At 40.3% G+C, this 25,435-nt stretch overlaps 1 protein-coding gene across 1 annotated transcript; it reads left to right on the forward strand.

The window, feature by feature from the left end:
• On the forward strand, positions 1-24,704 carry LOC144374967 (uncharacterized). The gene is made up of 3 exons (XM_078037683.1): positions 1-88; positions 2,656-3,461; positions 24,234-24,704. Exons 1-2 carry the CDS (start codon positions 1-3, stop codon positions 3,360-3,362), a joined length of 795 nt encoding a protein of 264 aa, XP_077893809.1. The 3' UTR covers positions 3,363-3,461; positions 24,234-24,704.
• The last annotated feature ends 731 nt before the right edge of the window (positions 24,705-25,435 follow it).

Here is a 25,435-nt window from a genome sequence, read left to right on the forward strand (position 1 = left end):
ATGACATTGGGCCTATCTTTGCCTCTGCCTTCAAGCAGGTCAGCCGGGCCAATCTTGGCCGAATTTGAGCTCAACTTGTTGATCGGAGGTGGTCCCGTGTCTGGCCTGAGCTCTTCTTGGGGCCTGCTTATTTCAGCTGGTACCAGGTCTACCTTGGACTATGCTCCCGTGCCTGTCAGTGAGGCTGATCTTGGTTGGGGCTGAAGTTCTGCAGCTGTCTGTCAGTGGGCAGAGTAGGTCCTGGGCAGAGCCTGAATTCCAATGCAAGCCTCTTGATGACTGGAAGGACAGGGCAACCCTGGACACTGGTTTTGTCCTCACAGGTCCTCATGGTGACTCTGGACTGGATCTGAGCTCCTGCAGTGGTCTGCTGGTGGGCAGAGGCAGTCACGGCCCAAGGCTCAGCTCTGGGGGGGGTCAGCCAGTGTTGGGATGGACCTGGACCTACCCTTTCCTGGGCTCCATACAGGTTTGTGAGGCTGATCTGGGCAGAGCCTGAGTTCCAACAGGTGTCTTCCAGTGTGGGGACGTGGTCCTGGGCCAGACTTGAGCTCGGTGCAGGTCTCCCAGTTGAGGGATGGACACTGGCCTACCCTGTGTCTGGCCTCCTGCCCAGGTCAGCGGGGGCAGATCTGGACTGTACATGAGCTCTGGTTGGTGTCTGCAGGTGAGTAGAAGCATTCTGGGCTGGGCCTGACCATCCCACTGCAGCTCCAGTGCATCTGGGAAGGGCCTGAGCTCCGGTGGGTATCTCTGGACCTTTATTTTATTCATTTGTTCATAGAAGGTACTGAGAGTCAAACCCAGTGCCTCACACGTGGGAGACAAAGGTTCTATCACTGAGTCACAACCTCAGCCCTATTTGCTTCTTGTTGACCTTTAATCATACCATATTTTTGTTCTATATCATTTTTTTCATGCATGAATTTGAATTTTAATAAATAGCTATTATTTGATATCACCAGCAATGCTTCCCAAGCTGACCCCAAATCAGACCTTGATCCTCAGCAGGATTACATCCCACACATCCACATCGCCTCTGGCATAGGTGCGAAAGAGAGATAACTAAGACATGGTCCATGACTCTCAAGTTTTGGGAAAAATTGCTTTGAAGAGGTAAAGGGTAAGGCGACACTTGACAGAGATCTGCAGAATTTAGAGCAGGTATGTTTTTGAATAAGATTTATGTATTGATAGTTTGTTTATTTCCTTTTTGCTGATGTTGATTTATCTGTAATTTGTTTTTCATTTTTCTTTTTGGAACAGGGATCCAACCCAAGGCTTTGGGAATGAGAGGCAAGCACTTTGCGGCTTTGCCATTGATCGCTTCCCAGGCCATTCATTCATTGTCAGCGTGGGAATTTGGGGCTGATTCTATGAATGAATCTACTATGAATATTAAAAAGAGACTGACCAATGGCATTAGTATGTGTCCGACCCAATCAGCATAACTTTGGACCAATAGCATTGGTACTTTTTTCAAGTCCTAATTAGCATAAGTTTGGACCAATAGCAGTGGTACTTCCTTCAAGTCCTAATTAGCATAAGTTTGGACCAATAGCATTGGACCAAGTGCTATATAAACCCCTTGGGGGCTGTTCTGCGAAGAGAAGCTGCCAGGCCATCCAGATTGCTTCGTCGGAGCCTCGCCTCGCTGGAGCCTCGCCTCGCCTCGCCTCGCTGGAGCCTCGCCTCGCTGGAGCCTCGCCTCGCCTCGCCGGAGCCTCGCCTCGCCGGAGCCTCGCCGGAGCGTCGCCTCGCCGGAGCGTCGCCTCGCCGGAGCCTCGCCTCGCCGGAGCCTCGCCTCGCCGGAGCCTCGCCTCGCCGGAGCCTCGCCTCGCCGGAGCCTCGCCGGAGCCTCGCCTCTCGTCGCCTCGCCGGAGCCTCGCCTCAGCCTCGCCGGAGCCTCGCCTCAGCCTCGCCGGAGCCTCACGTCGCCTCGCCTGGCCGGAGCCTCGCCTCTCCGGAGCCTCGCCGGAGCCTCGCCTCTCCGGAGCCTCGCCGGAGCCTCGCCTCTCCGGAGCCTCGCCTCTCCGGAGCCTCGCCTCTCCGGAGCCTCGCCTCGCCGGAGCCTCGCCTCGCCGGAGCCTCGCCTCGCCGGAGCCTCGCCTCGCCGGAGCCTCGCCTCAGCCTCGCCGGAGCCTCGCCTCAGCCTCGCCTCAGCCTCGCCGGAGCCTCGCCTCAGCCTCGCCGGAGCCTCACGTCGCCTCGCCTGGCCGGAGCCTCGCCTCTCCGGAGCCTCGCCGGAGCCTCGCCTCTCCGGAGCCTCGCCGGAGCCTCTCCGGAGCCTCGCCTCTCCGGAGCCTCGCCGGAGCCTCTCCGGAGCCTCGCCTCTCCGGAGCCTCGCCTCTCCGGAGCCTCGCCTCTCCGGAGCCTCGCCTCTCCGGAGCCTCGCCTCGCCGGAGCCTCGCCTCGCCGGAGCCTCGCCTCAGCCTCGCCGGAGCCTCGCCTCAGCCTCGCCGGAGCCTCGCCTCAGCCTCGCCGGAGCCTCGCCTCAGCCTCGCCGGAGCCTCGCCTCAGCCTCGCCGGAGCCTCGCCTCAGCCTCGCCGGAGCCTCGCCTCTCCGGAGCCTCTCCGGAGCCTCGCCTCTCCGGAGCCTCTCCGGAGCCTCGCCTCTCCGGAGCCTCGCCTCTCCGGAGCCTCGCCTCTCTGGAGCCTCGCCTCTCCGGAGCCTCGCCTCTCCGGAGCCGAGCCTCTCCGGAGCCGAGCCTCTCCGGAGCCTCGCCTCTCCGGAGCCGAGCCTCTCCGGAGCCTCGCCTCTCCGGAGCCTCGCCTCTCCGGAGCCTCGCCTCTCCGGAGCCTCGTCTCTCCGGAGCCTCGCCTCTCCGGAGCCTCGCCTCAGCCTCGCCGGAGCCTCGCCTCAGCCTCGCCGGAGCCTCGCCTCAGCCTCGCCGGAGCCTCGCCTCTCCGGAGCCTCGCCGGAGCCTCGCCTCTCCGGAGCCTCGCCGGAGCCTCGCCTCTCCGGAGCCTCGCCGGAGCCTCGCCTCTCCGGAGCCTCGCCGGAGCCTCGCCTCTCCGGAGCCTCTCCGGAGCCTCGCCTCTCCGGAGCCTCGCCTCTCCGGAGCCTCGCCTCTCCGGAGCCTCGCCTCTCCGGAGCCGAGCCTCTCCGGAGCCTCGCCTCTCCGGAGCCGAGCCTCTCCGGAGCCGAGCCTCTCCGGAGCCGAGCCTCTCCGGAGCCGAGCCTCTCCGGAGCCGAGCCTCTCCGGAGCCGAGCTTCTCCGGAGCCCCGAGGAAGTTCCAGCCTGCTTTGTTTCCCGGAGATGGTTTCTCGACTTCATAGAGACTGCCAAAAGAAGAAATGGTTGAGGATCTGCTGGGGTCTGCTGCAGCCCTGCGTGGAATGGCCCGCCATGAAGAGCTAGGACTCCTCTCTGCTGCCGAGGCCTCCCTGCCCCTCGCGGGCAGCGCCCTACCTGCCAGCAGAAGCCATGGAGCTTCGTCTTCGAACTGCGGTTTCAAAGGTATTGTTATATTTTACATAATTAGTCTAAATATTGAAATTTGTTAATTTTAATTTCCAATAGTGAAAATTATGAGATTTATAAAGAATAGAAAATTATTTCCCACAGTTCTGGAGGTAAGAAGCCAGAAAAAGTCTGTCCCAATAGTTGAGTCATCATTTGGCAGAAAAGTGGGAAAGAGTATACCCACTCTTAAAAGCCCTTTTACTTTCCATTCATTTGATGTTGATTTGAGTGTTATTAAATATGATTTTATTAATTTTCACTTATTGGTTGTTTAAATTATAAAATCCGTTTTAAAGATTTTTTTAAGTTGTTAATGGACTGTTTATTTTATTTTGTTTATATGCGGTACTGAGAATTAAACCCGGTTCCTCACACATACTAGGCAAGTGCTCTACCACTGAGCCACAACCCTGGCGTTTTTTTGGTGTTAAGTTTTGTGAGTTCTGCATATATCCTAGGGATTAATGCTCTGAGGTGCATGTGGGGAAGATTTTCTCCCATTCTGTAGGCTCTCTTTTCACATTATTGATTGTGTCCTTTGCTGAGAATATACTTTTTAGTTTGAATCTATCCTGTTTATTAATTATTGAATTTACTTCTTGGAATATAGGAGTCTCCTTAAGGAAGTCAGGTCTTAGGCTGTCATAGTCAAGATGTGGGCCTACTTTTTCTTCTATTAGGCACAGGTAGTCTGTTCTAGTGCCTAAATTTTGATTCATTTTCAATTGAGTTTTGTCAAGAGTGAGAGAGAGGGCTTTACTTTCTTTTTTGTTTTACGTGGCTTTACAATTTTCCCTGCACCACTTGTTGAATAGACTTTTTAAATTTAATGTATGTTTTTGGTGCCTTTGTCTAGTATGATATAACGGTATTTTGTGAGTTTGTCTCTGTGTCTTCTGTTCTGTACCGTTCATTGGTCTCTGTGTTGTTTTGGTGCCAATGCAATGCTGTTTTTTGTTACCGTGGCTCTGTAGTACAGTTTAAGCTATACTATTATGGTGTGTCTTACTTCACTCTTCTTGCTAAGTATTGCTTTGGCTATTCTGAATCTTATTTTTCCACATGAATTTCATGGTTGCTTTTTCTAGTTCTGGGAAGAATTGTCTTTGGGATTTTAATATGAATTCCATTAAAATTTATCCCCAAGCACAAATTAGTTAAAACTGAAAAAGAATCCCAGTTCACTATGGACCTGACAGCTATCTGGTCACTGGTGTCTGTTGAGCCAGCTACTATCTCCTGCACACTGGGTGGTGGCTAAGCTGAGGTTACTTGTTGCATTTCGGTGTTAATGGTGTCTTAGATTTGAGTCTACTCTGCATGTTGGTGCTGACTTCTAGATTCAGGCACACTTTTGCCACCACACAACCTGGGATACTTTTCTGGTTTTTTTAAACTTAATTGTGTCTGAAAATTTCTTTGGGTCCTTTAACCACTTTGCTTGATCAACGTCTGTGTGCTAGGCACTACACTAGGTGTGGAGTGCAGAGTGAATAGGCCAAGTCCTTGCCATGGCACTCAATGAAGTTTGTAGGATAATCATAGCATCTATATCTACCTCAATGTTACTGTGAAACTTAGAAGACGGTATGTCTGTTAATAACTGCAGTGCTGAGGACTGTAATATTGTTGAGGAAATTCACAGACGATTTCATCAGGCACCACCTTGTTTTTGTCTGGGAAGTCAGAGCAATATAAAGTTACTTTTTCTGTAATAAAAACAGACATTGTTTTATTAGTTACACATGACAGTACAATTCTCTTGACAATTCGTACATTTGAATCAAATGGGGTATAATTTCTCATTTTTCTGATTGTACAGGTTGCAGACTCACATTGGTCATACACTCACCTATATATACATACAGCAATAATGTCTATTTTATTCTGCTGCCCTTCCTATCCCCCCTTCCCCCCTCCCCTGAAATCTCTCTACCCCATCTAATGTGATATACTTCCTTTTTTTTTTCTCCTCACAACATCATACATGTATTCTGTATAATGATGAGGGTCTCCTTCCATCTTCCATGCAATTCCCCTTCTCCCTCTTTTTCCCTTCCACCTCTCTTTCCTATTTAGTGGTAACCTTCTTCTCAATGCTCTTCCTCCCTATCCCATTTTGAGTCACATCCCTTATATCAGAGAAGACATTCGACATTTGTTTTTTAGGGATTGGCTAACTTCACTTAGCATAATCTGCTCTAATGCCAACTATTTCCCTGTAAATGCCATGATATTGTTATTTTTAGTGCTGAGTAATATTCCATTGTGTATAAATGCCACTTTTTTTTATCCATTCATCTATTGAAGGGCATCTAGTTTGGTTCCACAGTCTAGCTACTGTGAATTGTGCTGCTATAAACATTGTGGCTGTGTCCCTGTAGTATTCTCTTTTTAGGTCTTTTGGCTATAGTCCGAGAAGGGGAATAGCTTGGTCAAATGGTGTTTCCATTCCCAGCTTTCCAAGGAATCTCCATACTGCTTTCCAAATTGGCTGCACCAATTTGCAGTTCCACCAGCAATGCATGAGTGTACCTTTTTTCCCACATCCTCCCCAGCACTTATTGTTGCTTGACTTCATAATGGCTGTTATTCTTATTGAAATGAGATGGTATCTTAGAGTAGTTTTGATTTGCATTTTTCTATTTGCTAGAGATGGTGAGCATTTTTCATGTATTTGATTGATTGTATATCCTCTTCTCAGAAGTATCTTTTCAGGTCCTTGGCCCATTTGTTGATTGGTTAATTTAATTTTTGTTGTTGTTTTAAATGTTTGAGTTCTTCCTATACTCTAGAGATTAGAGCTCTATCTGATGTGAGGGGTAAAAATTTGTTTCCAGGATGTAGGCTCCCTATTCTCCTCACATATTATTTCTCTTGCTGAGAAAAAAAACTTTTTAGGTTGAATTCATCCCATTTTTTGATTCTTGTGCTTTAGGTGTCTTATTAAGGAATTTGGGGCCTGCCCCCACATGAGAAAAGCAGACATTTAACACAGTTTAGATCTGAAACCTGTGAACTTCAGGGATCCCTGTGGGTTACCTGTCTCCAGGTCAGACACACAGTTCTGTGCTTACTCAGTACAGGCTTGGAGACCCTTGAAGCTTCTCCTATAACCATGAGAGCCAGTGCTTCATAGTCGGTGGCAAATTCTCCAGCTCACATAGATGACATATCCCTATGGTGCTGACTTCCCCCCAATCAGTTCATCTCCTGCCTTCACATATACTCACTGGCTGCCATTTAGCTGGAAGGCCCTGTTCCATGATGGGAATGTTCTAGACTTTGCCTTAATTGTTCAGAGCTCTTGGAGAGGGGCCTGGCCTTTCCTAATCCCCAGAACACTGTGTCCTCTTCATGGTCCTGTTATTACTGGCTGTGAGTGTGCTTTTTGCAGATGGTGGTGTACTGCAAGCTCATACCACATTCATTTTGTGTCCTCTTCCTTATAGCACTTAGCAAGGTGCTGAGAGTTGGTCTGAAAAATGACCCAAAACTTCATGACCATATGGTTAGGAAAAGCTAGGGGTTGGAGGCAATGATAGTCTGGAGAGAAACCAATTCCTCCTAGGGAAACACATGCACAATCAAACTTCATTTTAGTAAAACAACATCCTGCACACTAAAACCAAGTAATTCTGGATGGATTTCGGAGAGTTAAAAAAATGAAGGGAAAACAGAAGTAGAACATAAAATTGAATAGTTTTTCAATTTCTGCTTGGGATCCGGTTGTCACTGTCAGATCACACTGTGCTCTAGCTGGGGATCATGAATATATCACATGAAGTGAGAGATGTAGAAACACATTCAGTTATTTGTCTTGTTGTGACACAGCACATTTCCTTAGTCTTTTATGAGGGAAAAATTATACATTTCCTTTAAATATTGCTCCTAATGAATGCTATGCTAAGGCTGTTCTGCCTTAGCCAATAAAGACCTGGGCTTTGTTCAGAGGGACCCAGATTTTTAGAAAAAGGCTAAGCAGCAGAGAGAGAGACACGTATCAAATCAGTTGTCAGAACAGGACTCCACCATGACTGTAAATATTGAGCAATCACTTCTGGTTCTGTGATTTAGTATCTGTGCTGCCTCTGCATCTGGTGGTCTCTAACTGATAAGCTGGCTTTTGACATTGGCCTGCATGAGGACACCACAGGTGAAGACTTGGGGATGGTGGAGAGCCTGGCTGGGGTTGGGTTGGACCATTGTGTGAGATGCCATGGAAGATGCATTAGACCAATACCTGGTGGGTAGAATCAGGAAAAAGTGCTTTTTTCTTGACATTGATAGAGGGAAGGAAGTCTGAATTTTTCCTAATGGCAATCCCCAGGTAATTAGTTGGATATTCAAACTAGGTTTCAAACTCTACTCTTCCATGAGTTTGGAGGGGAAAACTAGTACTTACTATTTAGCTTACTGGGTGTTAACTATCATAGTGTGCACTGGTTCGTTTATAAAATATCACTGCATATCTCTCATTTTAATCAGATTTTAAGTATACACATGTAAAGTCCTCAATGTCAACATACAAACAAAAAATAGAGAATGAGAACCTCCTTCATTTCTCTGACCATAGGCCATTGTGCTGAATTTAATATCTGTTAAGGAGATACGCATTTCCATATTTTTGAAACAAATATAGGTATATATTAACATACTTTTGGAAAGTCAAAATAAGAGAACTCTTCTCATTTCTGAGGATTTAGACTTAATTGATAAACTCAGAACCACATTTAAATAAATAATTAAAATTAAGGCTCATTGGCAAATAAATAAATAAATGAAAACCAATAGCATACATTTTCTGGAATGCTATTGCACAGTAAAGTGGTGAGTATTGATAACATTTAGATATGGTATATTTCAACAAGGTGGAAGAAAAGATCACACATGTCTTCACCATATAAAAAGGGGAAATGTTTAAGGAGGTGGGTGTCTTTAACCTGATATAAACATTGTACCTTATTTGGTGTATCAAATCATCACATGGTACTCTCTAAATACATAGAATTTTTACATTTTATATATCAGCGACAAATTTAAAATATTTTCCATATTCTCTGAAGTTTTGTAAACAAAACATGATTAAAAAGTTATTTATTAATAAATAACTTCTGAGAATCCTAGGCACTCTCATTTCATTTTCCATAGGCTCAGTAATACTTCTGTATTTTCTCTAGGCTTTTGGTATTCTCATCTAATATATTTTGGCACACTGTTAAATGAAATTAAAGTCAAGGTTGCTCTTCAGCAGACATATAAGACAGGTTCTGGAGATTGTGTTCCTATGATAAGATGTAAAGATGATACAGTAAGTCCCTTCCCCTGCATCAGATCCCTTGTGATACTCTGCACCCCCATAGATCTACTTTTACTGAATTACTGGATTATTTATTGTATTTGTTGTCTGCTTCTCTTCATCAGAATGGCACCCACAAGGCAGGTGACTATTTTTCTTGTTTATTGATGTATCATAAGCTACTGTGAAACAGTAGTTGGCAAATAGTGGTTACAGTATAAATGGTTGTGTGAGTGAATGCAAAACTAACTACAACTCTAAAATGTGGATCTGGTGAATAAAGATAAGGAATTCTGCCAGGTGACCTGCAAGTAAGAGAGATTGTGTAAGGAAAGCGTCATGAAGCACAGGCTACATATTGATGCTAAGGATGCTTCAGAAATATTATTGGATTAGTCTTCATGGACTCATGCAAAATTAACTTTAACAGGAGATTTTCTACTTCAGGGGCAAGTCTTTTGGGATAAAGGTCAAGGCAAGGTGTAGATCCCTATCTGAGCTACTCTTTTCTTTGGCTCTGAGTGTAGATTTAAATGCAGAAGTACATGGAAAAGTAAATCCCCTTTTCTTAACAAATAAGATAACTGGGAATCAGCAGTTTCTTAAAGCAAACTTTTTCGCTTTCCCCCTTTTCCCAAAGCAGCAGATTTCTGGTCTCACCAATCAACTAACCATGTGAGTTGGGGGAGGAGGCATCTGCATTTGTCACTGGGATCAGTTCCCTCACTCCCAGGGCAGGTGGCTACAGACTCCCCAGTCCCCACCCTGTAACAACTGAAGCTTCAGACAGCCTTCCTTCCAAGAGCACCTTCCCAGTGGGTGATCTGGTGACACAGGGGAACCAGGACTCTTCTGGGGTCTAGACTGACAGTTTCCCTGGACCAGGTAAATGCTGCCTGCTGGGCCCTGGCCAGGCATCCTCAGCTAATGGGATAACAGAAACAAAGTTACAGTCCCCTGTCAGGGACAAGAATGAAGGCCAGGGGAACTGGGGCTGTTATTGCTGCAAAGCAGATTTCTCTGACATCTCCCTGCACTTTTCTGTTTTTCCCCAGTGGTGACCAATAACATCCTAGGCTGAAAGAGTTTTGTATTGTCTGGTTGTGCAACAAAGGAAGGAGAAACAGAGGCCTGATCTTGTGTCTCCTATTTATTTCTTCAAAAAAATTCTCTTGTTCTGCAAGGGATAGAACCCAGGGCCTCACATATGCCAGGCAAGTACTGTGCCCCTGAGCTCCACCCCGGTGCCATCTTCTCTTTCTTTATGCTCCATTCAGTAGTCAGCAGCTGTGCTGGTTCTTACTTCCAGTGCATCCAGAACCTGGCCTCCACTCCATGCCTCCATTGCTCTGGCCTCCCTGGTCAAGCTGTGGCCTCTCCTGGTGCCTGGGATGACCCCAGTGGGCTCTTGGCTTCTCCACTTCTAGATTTCTATCTGTAGGAAAAGACCAGTGGAGGGTATACTTCCAATCCTTTCCTTTTTAAATGAAGCACTGCCACTACTAAAGTTTGAATCTGGAATGATCCCTACAGGCCCAGGTGAGAAAGCTTTGATCACAGCCACAGGTGCTATTGGGAGGAAGTGGGATCTTTAAGGGGGAGGCTAGTGGGGAGCTTCCTGTTAAGGGCCTCCTTTCATGGGACTGAGGAATCCTGGTCTCTTTAATTTCCCACTCTCTGCTTCCCAGCCACCATTAAGTGAGTCACTTGCCACCATGCACTGCCAGGGTGATATGTGGTTTCACCCCAGGTCCAAGAACAACAGGGCAACCAACCACGGAGTGAAGCCTGCAAAAGTCAGCCAGAACATACCTGTGTCTTTTAAAGCTGATTACCTCATATATTTGTCACAGTAATGGAAGGCAATGAAAGTACAAAGCAGGGGAGGGGACCACAGAAAAAAAAAAGTGTAACTTAGTGAAAAATTATGTGGAACACCCTAGAACCAAGTCAAGAACAGCACCTTGTCAGCATCCCACATGGCTGCATCCTAGCCCTAGTCCCTCCTTCCTCCGGAAGTAACCAGCACCAGGGCACACAAGCTCAAGGGCTAAGACAGACACCCCATGCACCACTTGGTATGTCTTTGTGCAGTTCTTGGTTTTCAGGTTCTCCGCCCTGTGTGTCTTTTCCTTGGTCTCTTTGTTATAGTGGCAGGCCCTGAGATCCATGGACGTCCTCACATCTGGATTTTGCTAATTCATATTTAGAATATTGTACACATCTTTTTTTCTCTTTCTTCCATATCTCTTGCAAAATGGCAGCTGGATGTAGAGACCTGTTCAGAGTAATCTGTGATGCTGAAAAAAGTTCTGAATTTTAAAGTAGATATTGGGACCTGAGGCAAATAACATTAAAAACAAGATCATGATGCTAATGTCCACCAATTGAAGCTCACCAGGCTGTCACCTGCGGTCAGAGTCAGTTTACCTAGATTTCTGGTGGCTCCACAGCCACACAGAAGCATTTCAGAAAGAAACATGGAGCAGTGACCCTTAGAAGATTCTGTCTTTTATTCAATGACTCCACAATGTGAGTCAGGACAGGGGCAAGAAGTGAGGCAGCTTGGTGATTGAGCATCTTCAATCACTTTTGTACTTTTGTCTCAGGGGTGGGAAGATTACTGGAGAGTCATAGTCCATGTTGGTAAAGAGGTTGCTCGCTAAATGGCCATTTCCCCTTGTTCTGGGCAAACCTGGGGTAGGTAATGCCTGGTAAGAAAAAGGTTGGATCAGTAATTTCTGTTGCCTCAGAGTCAGTCTCCACATAGTTTTTGATATGACCACCATGTGGTCCTGCCTGAGGTTTTCGTTCTATTAGCCATACATCTTTGTTTCAAAAAAAAATATTAGTAAAACGAATACGTGTAAACAGGGATTGAAGTTGATTCAGCAGAGAGAAAACTTGTCCACTGCCACCTATAATCCCATTTAGCAAGAAGTATGTGCACACAATATCACATAGATGGTAACAATGCAAAGGATGGCCAGAACCAGCATTATGAAGTCATAGACATAATAGATGTGAAAATGAAATACATTTCAATAAAGATAGAGCCAAAAGGTAAAATACTTCCCAGGCAAACAATAACTGCAGGCTACATAAAATATTTTTTCTCCAGTATAGGACAAGGCACAGCATTGGCACAACAAAGGAAGTTGGGCTGACCTAACAAATTTCAGCCAAGTATTATACCAATAAGATTTAGATTTTTGTTCCAAAAGGAATGGCTCTTGAAGCATGGTAATAAATAAATATAAAATTGAAGAAGGCCTGCAACACACTGAAGCTGGGATAAGGAATGCCCCAACATCTATTTTATCCATCTCCTTTCTCCTTGTCTAGCATACAGACTTCCTCCAAAATAATCATTCATTGGTGATGTAGCAGCATAGAAAAATATGTAAATCTTCTATCATTGCAATAATAATAACAATGAGAAACACAGGAAATATCTGAAATCCAGAACCAAGTAGAAAGGAAAATATTAGCTGGTGTCTTGATGATCTAAATACATCTCCATGCACCTGTGTCTATCCATATCCATCTCCTAAGTCTATCCATGTCAGCCATTTCTTCATTACTGAACCAGACATAATCTTTCCTTAAGTTCTCATTAAAATCATTGAAACTAAGCCTATCAAGAAGATCACCATCCTGAAGGAGTTGAAAATTAAAAACCAATGAATCCCCTGTTGAAAAAAGGATGGATCACAAGATATTTGTGCAATCGTTCTTCAAATTTTACATCTGAATTTTTCCATTTTACCAAATATGACATCTGTATTTTGGTATTGGGAACAGTTTCACATTTCCTCCAACAATTAAATTTCCATTAAAATCTATTTCAAGCTTTTTGTAGGTCCAAAGATAACAAACTTCTACATTTTCATCTGCTTCACCAATAATACCCCATATTGCTAAATCAACTATGTACATCTGGTACCAGTAGTGAATTTTGATAGCATAAACAAAGGCATCTCTTTTCTTTATCAAAATCAATTTCACAGTAACTGGCTGGCATCACATCATCTTTAAATTTAATATCTAGACCAGTAAATTCCATTTGAACTCCTTGAAATGTTTCTCCTAGAGCTTCATGGTAATGACTGTTACTTTTTTTGACCCCACACAGATTAGAAGTGAAAAGTACTTATATGTTTCGAGGCAATTTTGGAAGGGTCCAGCAGTTTTCATCCATAAGACAACTTCTTCTGTATCTTGAAACTGACTTTCTTGCCTTGCTCCAGTTCACCATTCTGAAAACCATCCAGTCCTAAGTGAAAGCCACTCCTAGAATCCTTAACATCCAATCTTGAATGTGAAAATGCAATTAAACCACCGATCAACTTTAGACCAAATGCAAGAGATTGTTTTGGGGCCAGGCCTTCCACTGGGAAACTGGAGACTTTAAGGTCAGAAGGGGCCTAAAAGACTACCAGATGGAGCCTCTGCTGGGAACATGTGTTGATGCTCCTCTGCCTGGGCCCTGGGAAGCAGCAGCAGCAGTGCAGCAGAAGCTGACAGGCCAGGAGCGCCCTGCAGAGGCCTCATCCTGAGCGCTCATGCCTGACTGGCCCATCAATTGCTCTGCCTCTGGTGCTTGTGCGGCAGTGATTCGCATCCACAGGGCACTGGCAGACTCAAGGCCTGGGCCCAGCCGCTCCGCTGATGCCCCTGCCTTAACAGCTCCTGTGCCGCCCTCCTGATCCTGCCAGCCTCTTTCTCTGACTCAGCCACAACAGCATTGTGCAGATTTAAGTGAGTTTTTGAAAAATGCTTATCCCACCCCCAAAAGATAAAAAATTCATAGGGACAAGGATATCACTTGTTCTCAATTTGAATCTCCCACACACCAGGCATAGAGCTTGCCAAAGGTGACTATTCTATATTTTTTGAAAGAATATAAATAAATTTCTTTCAAATAGGTGAAATAAAAAGTAAATGAAGAACTAATGAGTTGAGTGGAGTCAAGGAAGTAATTTTAAGAATGCTGTAGAGGGAGGGGTTGACAAAAGACTGAAGACTGGACCATGCACCCTGATTGACAGCCTGTTGGATCCTAGTGCCCCACAGTGCCCAGGAGCTGATCAAGGATAGGAAGCATTCATCACAAGACCTGATGGGGAGTCTTTCCCTGACTGTGTAGTTGGCTGCGATCTATTAGCTTACTTTGGATTCTAGTTCCATACTGTGTATATAGTAATTGTGTGACAAGCCAGAGACCATCTGTCACACAATTACTATATGTGCAAAGACTGGTTTTCAGACTGGATGGTTTTCAGTATGTGCAAAGCATGTGAGCATTAAATAAAGGCTGTTTTCATTTCTTCAGCTCCCTGTGCAGTTCTTTAGCATAATAGAAGATAGATAAGGAAAGCAGACAAACAGACATTTTAAAGCAGATTTTCAGAGTGGTCATCAATATATCATTATTGTAATTCTTCAAAGTTCTTGGTATTTTTTAATTGTATATCCATCAGGAACAAATCTAAGCTTATTTGTCTAAGGTAAGGAATTAAGGAATTTGTTTTTGCCTCTTATTTACTAAACTTTTAAAAGTCTTCAAGTTTTTAGAAAACATTTATTCACATGTCAGGCTTGATGTTGGGGTTACTAAGATAAAAAATTGATTTTTATCCCCAGGAAGTTCATTGTACATTGGAAATAGAGATGCACAAACCATGCATTTCTTTACACTGTGATAAGTAATATAATAGAGGTATTCACACAACGTATAAAATTGCAAACAAAGGCTAGAGGCATTTTATTTAGCTTCAAAATTGACTTTGGCAAAGAAGATTTTGTAAGGCAACTGTAAGAGTTTCTTTGTTTGAAGGAAAAGAAAATAGGAATCAGAGGATGTGTGTGTGTGTGTGTGTGTGTGTGTGTGTGTTTGCAGTGTCTTCATGGGGGGGTATAATTGGTATTTCAAGTGTGTTCAAAGCATGTGAAAAGTCATTAAGATTTCATATAGCAGTTTCTCACTTTTCATTCTATATAGCATTTCTGTTTAGTAATCATTGAGATGCTGTGGCAGACAAACCGGGGCCATAATGACTCTTTATTCTAAGGATAACGTGAACCCACTGGATTTTATTCAGAATTGTTTCTTAGCTTTTCTTTTTCCTTTCCTCTTCACCACATACTCTTGTTCAATATTCACAAAAAGAATATGGCCTCCTTTAAAAGATTTTGACAATTCTAAATAAACATTATAAAACAATTATGATTTCGTCGATAATATTTTCCCAGTTACTCTATGGTGAATGATTTATTTAATTAAAGATGTCACCCTCCTTTTACCATACCCCCCCAACTCTTAGATGAAATTGTTATATGATTTCTTTGCAGTCACTGTGTTGAAAATAAAAGATTTAGGATCAGTGTGGTTAGTGGATAGATAATTTTCAGAATGAACTTAGGGGATCTGTTAGGAGTTTACTGCGTACTTTACGTAAAAATGATAAATGCCTGAATTGAAATAGTAGTGGTAAGAGCAGAGAGAGCAGGGTTGGTATGGGAGATACTTAAAGAGGTTGGATCAATAGGACTGGGTCAAAGTTTGAATGTGGGTTGGAAAATATAGAAATGTTCAAGTTGACTGCCCAGGTTCTGACTCAGCCTTTTGGGTAGAAGGTGACCATATTACAGTGTGTTGAAGGGTTAGGTTCAGAAATAAGATAGGAAAAATTCTGAGTGTACCTGGGAATCTATTGATTTAGAGATGGATAATGTATAAAGTATATGGACATATTGACTGTAGCTCAAGAGAGAGATCTGATAGGCAAACAAAGATTTGAAGCTCATTGCTGAACAGACAGTAGTTGAAGTTATAGGATTGACTAAAATGTTCCAGGACAAAGTTAACTGGGATCATAAGAAGAAAATCCCATATTTACAGGGAGGAGAAAAAATAAAACCTGAAGGATACTAAACAGAATATCAGTGTAGTAGGAATTAAAGAAAATTATCAGAATCTTGGGAGATGATAGAGAAAATAATTTTAAGATTTTAAGATTATTCAAGAAGAAGGAGTCAATGTTAAAAGTGATTAAGAAGTCAAGGGGGTTAACCTCTACAATTGTCCATTTAATTTTAAAAATTAAATTATGTTAAAAAAAGCATAATGGCCATCATGAGGTGGCATTTTAATTTTTTTCTTTTAAAAAAGTGATTTCATTTAGAAAGAGAAAACAGAATGAAACCAAAAGTATACTGATCACAAAAACATCTACTTAATTTTCTAAATGTTACAAGACCAGTTGATCATTTTTATGAAAAGGAAGAGAAATGGGTGTATTTTATTTGCCACTTCCATATCATTATTTCAGTAAATTGTTGATTTTAGTAAATCCATATTACTAAAAATGACAAAACTGCCTTCTCAAATCTCTTTTTTTTTAGGACATTAGCTGTATTTTCTTCATTATGTTAAGGTATAATTCAGAATGTTATTTTCTAACATATTATTAACAATTCTAGATTCATGTCACAGGGGTTATAGTTTGAAATTTTTCATCAAACTATTAATTCATTTTAAAGCAACAGCAACCAAACCTTGTAGCATCTCTTATGTGATTCACCAAATTAATCAGCAATTAAAAACATCAAGGAAAATGTATTCCCAGAGTGAGAATCTGCTCTTTGATTCAGGTCTTCAAGTTTAACTTCTAAGTATGGGAGACAACATATACAAAGTTCAAATCTGGTGTCAATGAAGACAGGAAAGAGGAAGAAACTATAAAGTTTCTCCTCTATTCCCTAACAATATCTGGTAAACAACAGGTCAACAAGTATTTCAAATTAATGTGAACACAAAGCTCAAAATAGCTTTGGCAATACAGGAGAGCAGAGAAACCACTCAACTGTATGCCAAGGACAAAAAATCAGATGAGAGGGTGAAAAAACTGGCAGCAGGAGTAACATTTTGGGATGAGGAAGGAAAGAGATGCTTCCCTGGATTTGCCCACATTCTGAAGCAGGATTGTGTGAGTTATGCTTCCTAGATTTGTAGCATTTACAACATGCATGGCTAGTAACTCTGGAGATGTTAAATCAATTATGTATTTAATCCCAGGTCTCAATAAATTATTTCCTCAATAAATAATCTCTTCAATTAACTAAAGAAGATTCCAAGAATACATAGCATTTCCTATGTGAGGGTATCCTTTGTGAATAAATACATGTCTTCTTATTTCTTTGGTCTCTGGTCACCCAAAGGGCAGAGACAAGACAGCTAAAATGGGATTTATTCTCTCAATAAATTTAGCATTAAGAGTCTTTAGCCTTCAGAACATCTACAGAGCAATGGAATTATCTAATTCATATTAGGAGGGACAGAAGATTGTGTCTCTCTAGAGTCAGAGAGGCACTCTAGATACTTCAGAAAATTATAAGCAGAGAACTTTCCAAAATCTCCTATGAAGCTATATCTGGTAAATGTAATTTACTTTCTAATTGACTTAAAATATTTTCAATTGGGAAATGAATTAGAATGTATATCTAAATATTTCAATAATCTAGCACAATGCATGACTTTAAGACTTGGAAAATCACAGCACATGTCAATATAAGCACATGGACACACACATGATTTGTATATTTCATTTAGGATATGACATAAGGAAATGCAAGATTAAATTCTGACATGGAAAATTGTCAAGTCTTCATGAAATTACATGCAGTTGAAGAGATTTAGAAAAGGCTTCATGTCTTACTTGATGTGCATAAATAATTTTTGAAAGAACTGCAAAAAGATACATTGTAAAAGAGGCATAGCTCTAGAAAGTTTATTAAACCAATGATAGCCAAAGTATTTCAATTTCTGTGATCCTAAAAAACATCCTAGTTATTATTAGAAATAATAAAACATTATTTCATAAGATTGATTTCCAGTTTTCCAAATGTGAGAGCTATTGGGAACAAATTAAAAAGCATTAGAAAGTGCATCAAAATCTCTGTTTGGAATGAATAAAATTGACACTAGAGATGTTGAGGCAGTTTCTTAGCTCCTGCTTGTGAAACCCTGGCCACATATGGGTGACTCCTTTCTGACACCCAGCTCCTATCTATTATTCAACCAGATTCATAGGTTGTATGCTAGCTAGAAAATAACCCTTCCCTTGCTCCACTTAACCAAAATCTTACATGTTTTCAGGTTGTTTCTGAAATGTCACCTGCTTCATAAAGCCTTTTCTAAATCTCTTCAACTGAACGTAATCTCTCCTTCCACTGCCCTTGTAAAGAATCTCACTCCTCACCTTGTGACATCCATTTGTATTATTGCCCACACTCTTTTTCAACTTCCTAGAAGGAACAGTTTCTTGTTGAGATATGTATTCTTTGTCCCCTTAGACCAACATCAGATAGATGGATAAACAGACAACTGATGCTCAAATATTTTATTTTTAATTCAATTAAATTACAGAGAGGAAAAGCAGGCAGGTATAAAAGGATTTTAAAGGACAGACAGAAGACACTTTGGCCAAAATGTTGTTTATCAGAAGTGTGCAAATGGGCCTAAATAGAAGGTATCCTGCCAGTCTATGGATGGACGAATTCTCTTTTGTCCACACATGTTTTTAATTTTTCACTCTTATCACCATGGCTTGTTTATTATATTTGTGTCTTACTCACTTGCTTCCTACAGTTGATTTTCACAATGGTCATGTGCCAGTTGGCTAGAGCATGAAATGTTTCTTTGTGGAAGTCAAAAGTGGTACAATTACAAGGTCATCTTATCTCTGCACTTTTAATCAACCATTTAATTCATCCTGATATTTGACTTTTGTGTACTTCCAACTCATGAACATAATTTTACTTCTGACTGTAGATCCCATTTTAGAAATGTCAGCTCTGAGTTTTGAGTATTATTCTTCTTGGCTCTCCTCACTCTGACTCTTACAACCTTGGCATCCTCCTTTGTAAGATCATTTTAAGCATTTTTTATTGGATTAAATGTAAAGAAGAGCCAGGGCATGGTATAGAAGACAGTATTTGTGATTGCTTTTCAGTATTACTTAAGTTTTGAATTTTTTTGTCATCTAGCTCTTCCCCTTTAGTTTGTCAGATGGCTATTTCTGTGCTAAGTGGTTCTAAAGTCTTTGTTAGGGACAGTTCTGTTTCTATAATGATCCCTTAAATCAAGTGCAATATAGAACATTCAAAGATGTGATTTTATCTTCTTCAATTACTCATTCACTCCAAATTCCAATATACAGTATATAAGTAAAACTTCACAGAATTAGTTAAAAGTCTTTACATGATTAATTTCAAAGTACATGTAAATTTATTTCCGTGGAATATCAAGATTAAAAAGATGATATTCTAGAAGGTAATATTGTGGTCCTAAAATAAACTTTGTATATTCTGAGATAGTCTAGACCATAGCTTTCAAAAAAATTTAAAAAATGTGAATTGAATTAAGATTCAAAATACATTTTAGGAGGAGTAAATTATGCATTTAAAAACCATTATATGTCTGCAGTAGAAAGGATGTGCATAACATTAATTTATTTTAAAATTTGAGTAAGTAAATTAATTTAATTTTGAAATAGTTCTAATCTTATAATTTTGAAATTAATTTCTAAAATTAATTATATTCTCTGAAATAAGTTTCACTGTAATTCCTTTCTTTCCTTGTTTATTTTCCCATTCCCCTCACAACCTCTTATATTACAGTAGGTGGGGTAGAGAGAGAAGATGGGAGGGGAGGGGAGGGGGGATAGTAGAGGATAGGAAAGGTAGCAGAATACAACAGTTACTAATAGGGCATTATGTAAAAATATGGATGTGTAACCGATATGATTCTGCAATCTGTATTTGGGGTAAAATTGGGAGTTCATAACCAACTTGAATCTAATGTAAGAAATATGATATGTCAAGAGCTTTGTAATGTTTTGAACAACTAATAAAAAAATAAGTTTCACTTTATAGAAATACTGAATTTCATTTTCTCTAAATGTACTCTAAAAATAATCTCACAATTTCAAATTCAAATTGATTGAATTTAATATGCCATCTTAAATTTGTTTGCAATTCCCGGTACAAATAGGAAAAGTCAACTATTTGTTTATCCAGATTATCAGTATTGTTTGAAAATGCATGAAATATTTACTTATATTCTCTTTTTACTGCTGATAAATTTCTCTTTAAAGGAGTATGGAAGTTAATAATACGTTCTCACTTTAGGAAAAATAAAAGATAAGAATCTATGCTTATTTAATGCTTATTATATGCACTGTATAAGTAGTCTGACAATTACCTTTTGAGGTTTTTGAGATTCTGAGTTTTTCTTCCTTCCTTTCTTTCTTTCTTTCTTCTTTTTTTTTTTTTTTGCATTTTGTAGGGTTTGAAGAAAAAAAATACCAAGAAGTTAAGTAACTAAGGTGGAAACATTCTAAACAAGTCAAAAGTCAATTATTTAAATTAAAGTTCACAGGTTATCACAACACAAAATAAGCAAAGAAAATATAGTAAGTTATTATTATTTGGAGATATAAAATACATACTAGATATTGGCAATTAAAAACAGGTAAAATGCATACTTTTAATGTGTGTTCATCTTTTTAAATGTAAATTAAAAACATAAGAGTCTCATAGAATCACTTAAAAACAGCAAATCACATAAAAATAGAAAAACCTGTTAAAATTTGATTTAGCATTAATTTCAGGGTAATAGAATACAGGTTATTTTCATTCTTTTATTTACTCTAAATTTCTGACTATGACTATTTCTCAGGGTGTTTTCTTTTCTTTCAACCCCTCCCTCCAATCCCTGCCAGTACTAGGGATTGAATCCAGGTACATCTCCAGCCCTTTTCCTGTTTTGTTTTGTTAAAGATAAGGTACAGGATCTTGCTAAATTGCTGAGACTAGCCTCAAACTTGTAATCCTCCTGCTTTGGCTTCCCAAGTCTCTGATCTCAGTTTTATTTAACAACAACAATATATTTTGCTGGGAATGTTGCTCAGTAGTAGAACACTTGCCTAGCATTTGTGAAGCCCTGGTTCCAACTCCAGTACTACAAAAGGAAAGAAGGAAGGAAGAAAAGAAAAAACAATATATTGTTTTAGAATCATAGATACATATACACATAATAATATGAACTCATATTATTAAATAAAAATATGAACTCAGATTTGAAACATAAGGTTATATTCTTTTTACTACTATCAAAGACTTACTACCTAAATCTAAGAAAAGCTTTCAAATACTTTTGTTGGTGTTTGGGTGTCTGTGAGTGAGAGAGGGAGGGAGGGGGAGAAAGAGGGAAGGGTGGGAAGCACACAAGCTCACCTGTCAGAGAGCCTCTGTTTACCTTTAGCTGTTCTCGGTGTAGACAACCTTCATGATAATTACTTTTTATGCAGATGGGAAAATCCTTCCTAAATTGCATGTAACATTTTTTTCTTTTTGAGTTCTGTTGGTTGTTATTGAAGATTCATTAGAACATTTGGAATTACCTTCAGAGCAATTAAAAATTTAGAGTTCCAGGGAAATCTGACTATAAATTCTCTTGAAATAGCTGGGCTAGTTGAACTTATGGTGAGGTTAATATTCAGCATTAGGAGATTTGACTGTTTCTGTTTAAATGGCAAATTTAGCTAAAGTCCATTTTAGAGAGTTCCAAGTTAAATCAATGATGTACACAAAAGAACCTGGAAAAAATAAAGTATTCCACTTGAACGGCAGACTAAGGATAGTAATTAGAGATCACAGGCCCAACCACCAACTAGTAAGAGTGTATTACAAAAGACAAAATCAGCAGTAAAAGAAAATAAAGCCAGGAGCCCAGGTCAAAGTCAGGTTTGACAAAGGTTATAAATCAAAACAAATAGCATCAGAGTTTAAGGACAGGTGGACCAGCAGCAAATGAGTGGTAAACCTAAGTGAGTTGTTGCATGTGGGTGTTGACTCTGATTCTCTTCCTTCCCTGTTTCTCTCCTTCCCTTCCTCCTTTCTGTTCCTTTTTTCCACTTCCTTCCTCCATTTTCTTCCTTTTCCAACAATCATCTCTCCTACATGCACTGTTTAAAGTGTCTATTATAATTATGAATACGTGTGTTCCCTGTCCTCACAGTGTTCTCAGACTATGTGTGTTGAGACCATAGGTTAATATTTGTCTTTGTTTAATTTATCTTGAATATTCATCTGCAGTGTTTTGGTTTTGTTCACGATCTAAAATATGAATCTAATGCTGAACACATGGCCTGTGCTGTGGAAAGTTATGGGCTTTGGGGCAGAAACCCCACCCTTGACCTTCAAACTGAAATGAACATTCTATGCAATGTAGTGTCTATAGCTACTGATCTTGTAAAGTAGCGTTCACTTGTAACAGTGGTGCAAAAAGCCTTGGATAATAGCCCCATGTTGACTTGGTGATAAAACCAGAGAAATTCATGATGAAACTTCAAGGAAGAGGGATCATTTTTCTTACAAGATAAATGAGTTCTTGTTATCATAAGAAACACGGGTGAAATTTTACAATTTTACAAAACACACTTGCCCACTGCTGTAATAGTATGGAGTTTGATATCAAATCCAGACTTGGAAAAAATAGGAACACAGGCTTAAAATATGTTATATTTCAAGTGGAAATTCATAACAGCTGCATAAGGGATATGATATTGCCTTTTAGCGAGCTAATTTCGTCCCAATTTTAATAGTGACCAAAGGTCAGTCCTTTTGGATTGTGTGCAGAACACATTTGTAAGTTAGCTGTTATAAATCATCCTTATGTTAAGTGGAAGGCAACTGCAACACAAGTCTACGTATTAAATCAAAAGTGTCTTTTACAATGTGGGATGGAGAAGCAAATGTTTATAGTAACAGTCTCTTAAGTGCTTGATGAAATAGAAAGGTAACTTTGCTACTTTTGTGTTGGACAGGATTTATGTAAAAGAAAGTTTTTTTTGTAGAGGATACCACCATGCAGAACAATTCTCATTTTGATGTGGACATATGTGCTGTCTGTCTGTTTCTGTGTCAATCTTTCTATCTTAAAACCACATTTTAGAAAGTATTAGCTGTGTCCTGAATGTCCCTAATGGATAGAGAGGGCTTGTTGGAACATTGATTGGATCATTTCTGATTGATCAGTTAGAGGGACTGAAATACAGCTAGTGCCACAGCTGACAGCAGCACAGACACTAGAAGTAGGTGATTGGTGTTCATGGATGGATAGAACTTGGGATTCATTACAAACTTCAAATGGGATCCAGAGAAGTATTTCTGGTAAAATGATAGTGAAAGGATATGGCAATGGGAATATAAATTGGTATAATCTTTTTGACTTGCAAATTATTAATAAAAATTATATTTTTTATGTATGACAAACTGTGCTGTTTATACATATAATTTAATAACAATTATTTATGATGTGTCAGGAGTCTTAGAAGTGTTATTTTTCCTTTTCTAGTATTTCTATATCTAGGACTATATACTATGTAATAATCAATATCCATAAAAGAATTAAGTAATAAGGTATTTGCTTCATTTTAGTCTTTTAGAATGCATTTCCAAGTAATCTACAACAAGTATACATTCAATTTATAATTAAAATAATAAGCTTAATTTTTTCTGGCTCAATGTGATTCCTGACTTCTCTTCAGGAAGATTTCCTTCACATGGCTCCCTGCCCAACTACCTTGTCATTCAGATACCCTGCCTGTCTGAAAATAAAGTCTTTGTGCTACTTTTTGAATCTTCAGAGTAGAGTGGGTTTTTTGTAGACTTAGAAGATTTTAGTTTATTCTTCTTAGGAATTCAGCCCCCACCATAGTCAACTATTGATTATGGAACCTCCTTATCTGAATATAATCTGGGATGGAGATGTAAATCATTCCATTCTACCTTCATTTGCTCACTGACACCCTGGCTGACTTTATACTTTCCTGAAGGAATTCTGTTAGGACTTTCCAGTAATATATTTAATGTCCCAAAACTTGGGGATGTCAAGGGGGTGTACATCAAGTGGGCCTCATCTCTCAGAGACTTGGCTCCATCTCACTACATATATGTGTGTCTCCACTGAGGACTTTGCTGGTAAAACAGGCTACCAGAATGTTCTCCTAAGAATCCCTAGGACACGTTGGTAAATTGAAAGTAAGGGGTTTGGGCATTAAAGGTAGTTTCTCTAAGAGATGTTGGTACAGTGTAGGGAACTCAAGAAATAGTTGATGAAGAAAAGAATGCTACCTCTAGTATTCCCAGTCAGATACCCTGCCTGTCTGAAAATAACTATCGTTTTCAATATACAAATGAGTGTTTCAGATAATAAGTAGGATGTGGGTATGACATAAAATACAGAGATCACTTTGTAGAGGATTTCACAGGATAAATGTCCCATCTTGGGACAAATATTCATAGTTAATAAGGAATATTAAAGAGTACAGTTTATAGTGTGATATATGTGAACATGGAGGTCAATTGTTTTTTTTTTTTTTTTTTTTTTTTTGCCTAAGGATCCTAAGAGCTAAAATTTTTATGGCCCTGAACTTCTGTTGAACTGTAGTAGGTTGAATAATTCCTGCACCAAATATCAAGTCCTAAGCTCTGGAATTTTTATATTTTAACCTTATTTGGAAAAAAGGTTCATTTGCAGATGGACTAAATTTTGAGATGAAAAGATTACCTTGGATTACCTGGGTGGACTCTAATACTGTCGCAAGAGTCCTTATCAAATAGAGGCAGAGGGAGATTCCATGCAGACCTACCAACAAGAAGCCAAACAGAAGAGGAGGCAGTGGTCTGATGATAGAGGCAAAGATTGGAATGATGAGCTCCCAAGCCAAGATGTGCTGGGAGTCACCAAAGGTGGAAGAAGTGAATCAGGACACCAGGGACTTGGGGACTGTAGCCTGTGACATGTTGATTTATGACATCTTCATTTCACAACTGTAAGGAAATAAATTTCAGTGATTTTAAGGAAAGAAGTTTGTGGTAGTTTGTTTCATGGCAGCCCTGACAAATAAATACAGTGATTAAAATAACCCTTACATTAGAGAACATCCTCAGTGTGATTGGCTATGATGAAGTCCTTCTAAACAGTGTGCTTGTAATTCGATGAGAGGTAAAATCAGTATTGAAGAGCAGGTCTGCAGAGGTGGTAGGTTAGCAGAACAGAGGTAAGAGCAGTTGCTATCATAAGGCCACAGGGGAGGAGAGTGATGGGGAAGCACGTGAGGGAGGGGCTCTTCCCTAGGTACCTGTCTCTCGTTTAGTCATATTCCACTGAACCACCCAAAGGAGTTGGTTTTCTGGTTACTGTGCTAGGTGGGAACTGGGGCCATAGTCTGGTGTTATTTATCCAAATTCTGCATTACTCTTTAAAATAATATGTATTATGGTAAACAGGGTTTATGGTATAGTTTGTCAACATGGAGACCATTACAAAGGAAATTTCTAGACTAAGTGTTCTAGACCTGAAAAACAGATCTTTTTAAAGGAATGGATTAAATTAGTGGCTTGAAAATAAAACAACAACACTAACAAAAAACCTCTGCTGCTTCAAAGCTCGAGACCACCTCCAAAAGCATTCTTTCCTCAAAACTATCTGGTAGATGGCAGACTTGGTAAATTTACATTTGACAGACAAATACAAAACTTTTTCATGTTACACAAAGGCAATGTTATAATCTAGCTGTGAGGCCTTAGCTCAATTGAG

This window comes from Ictidomys tridecemlineatus, unplaced genomic scaffold, assembly GCF_052094955.1.
Source record: "Ictidomys tridecemlineatus isolate mIctTri1 unplaced genomic scaffold, mIctTri1.hap1 Scaffold_987, whole genome shotgun sequence".
Lineage (NCBI taxonomy): Eukaryota > Metazoa > Chordata > Mammalia > Rodentia > Sciuridae > Ictidomys > Ictidomys tridecemlineatus.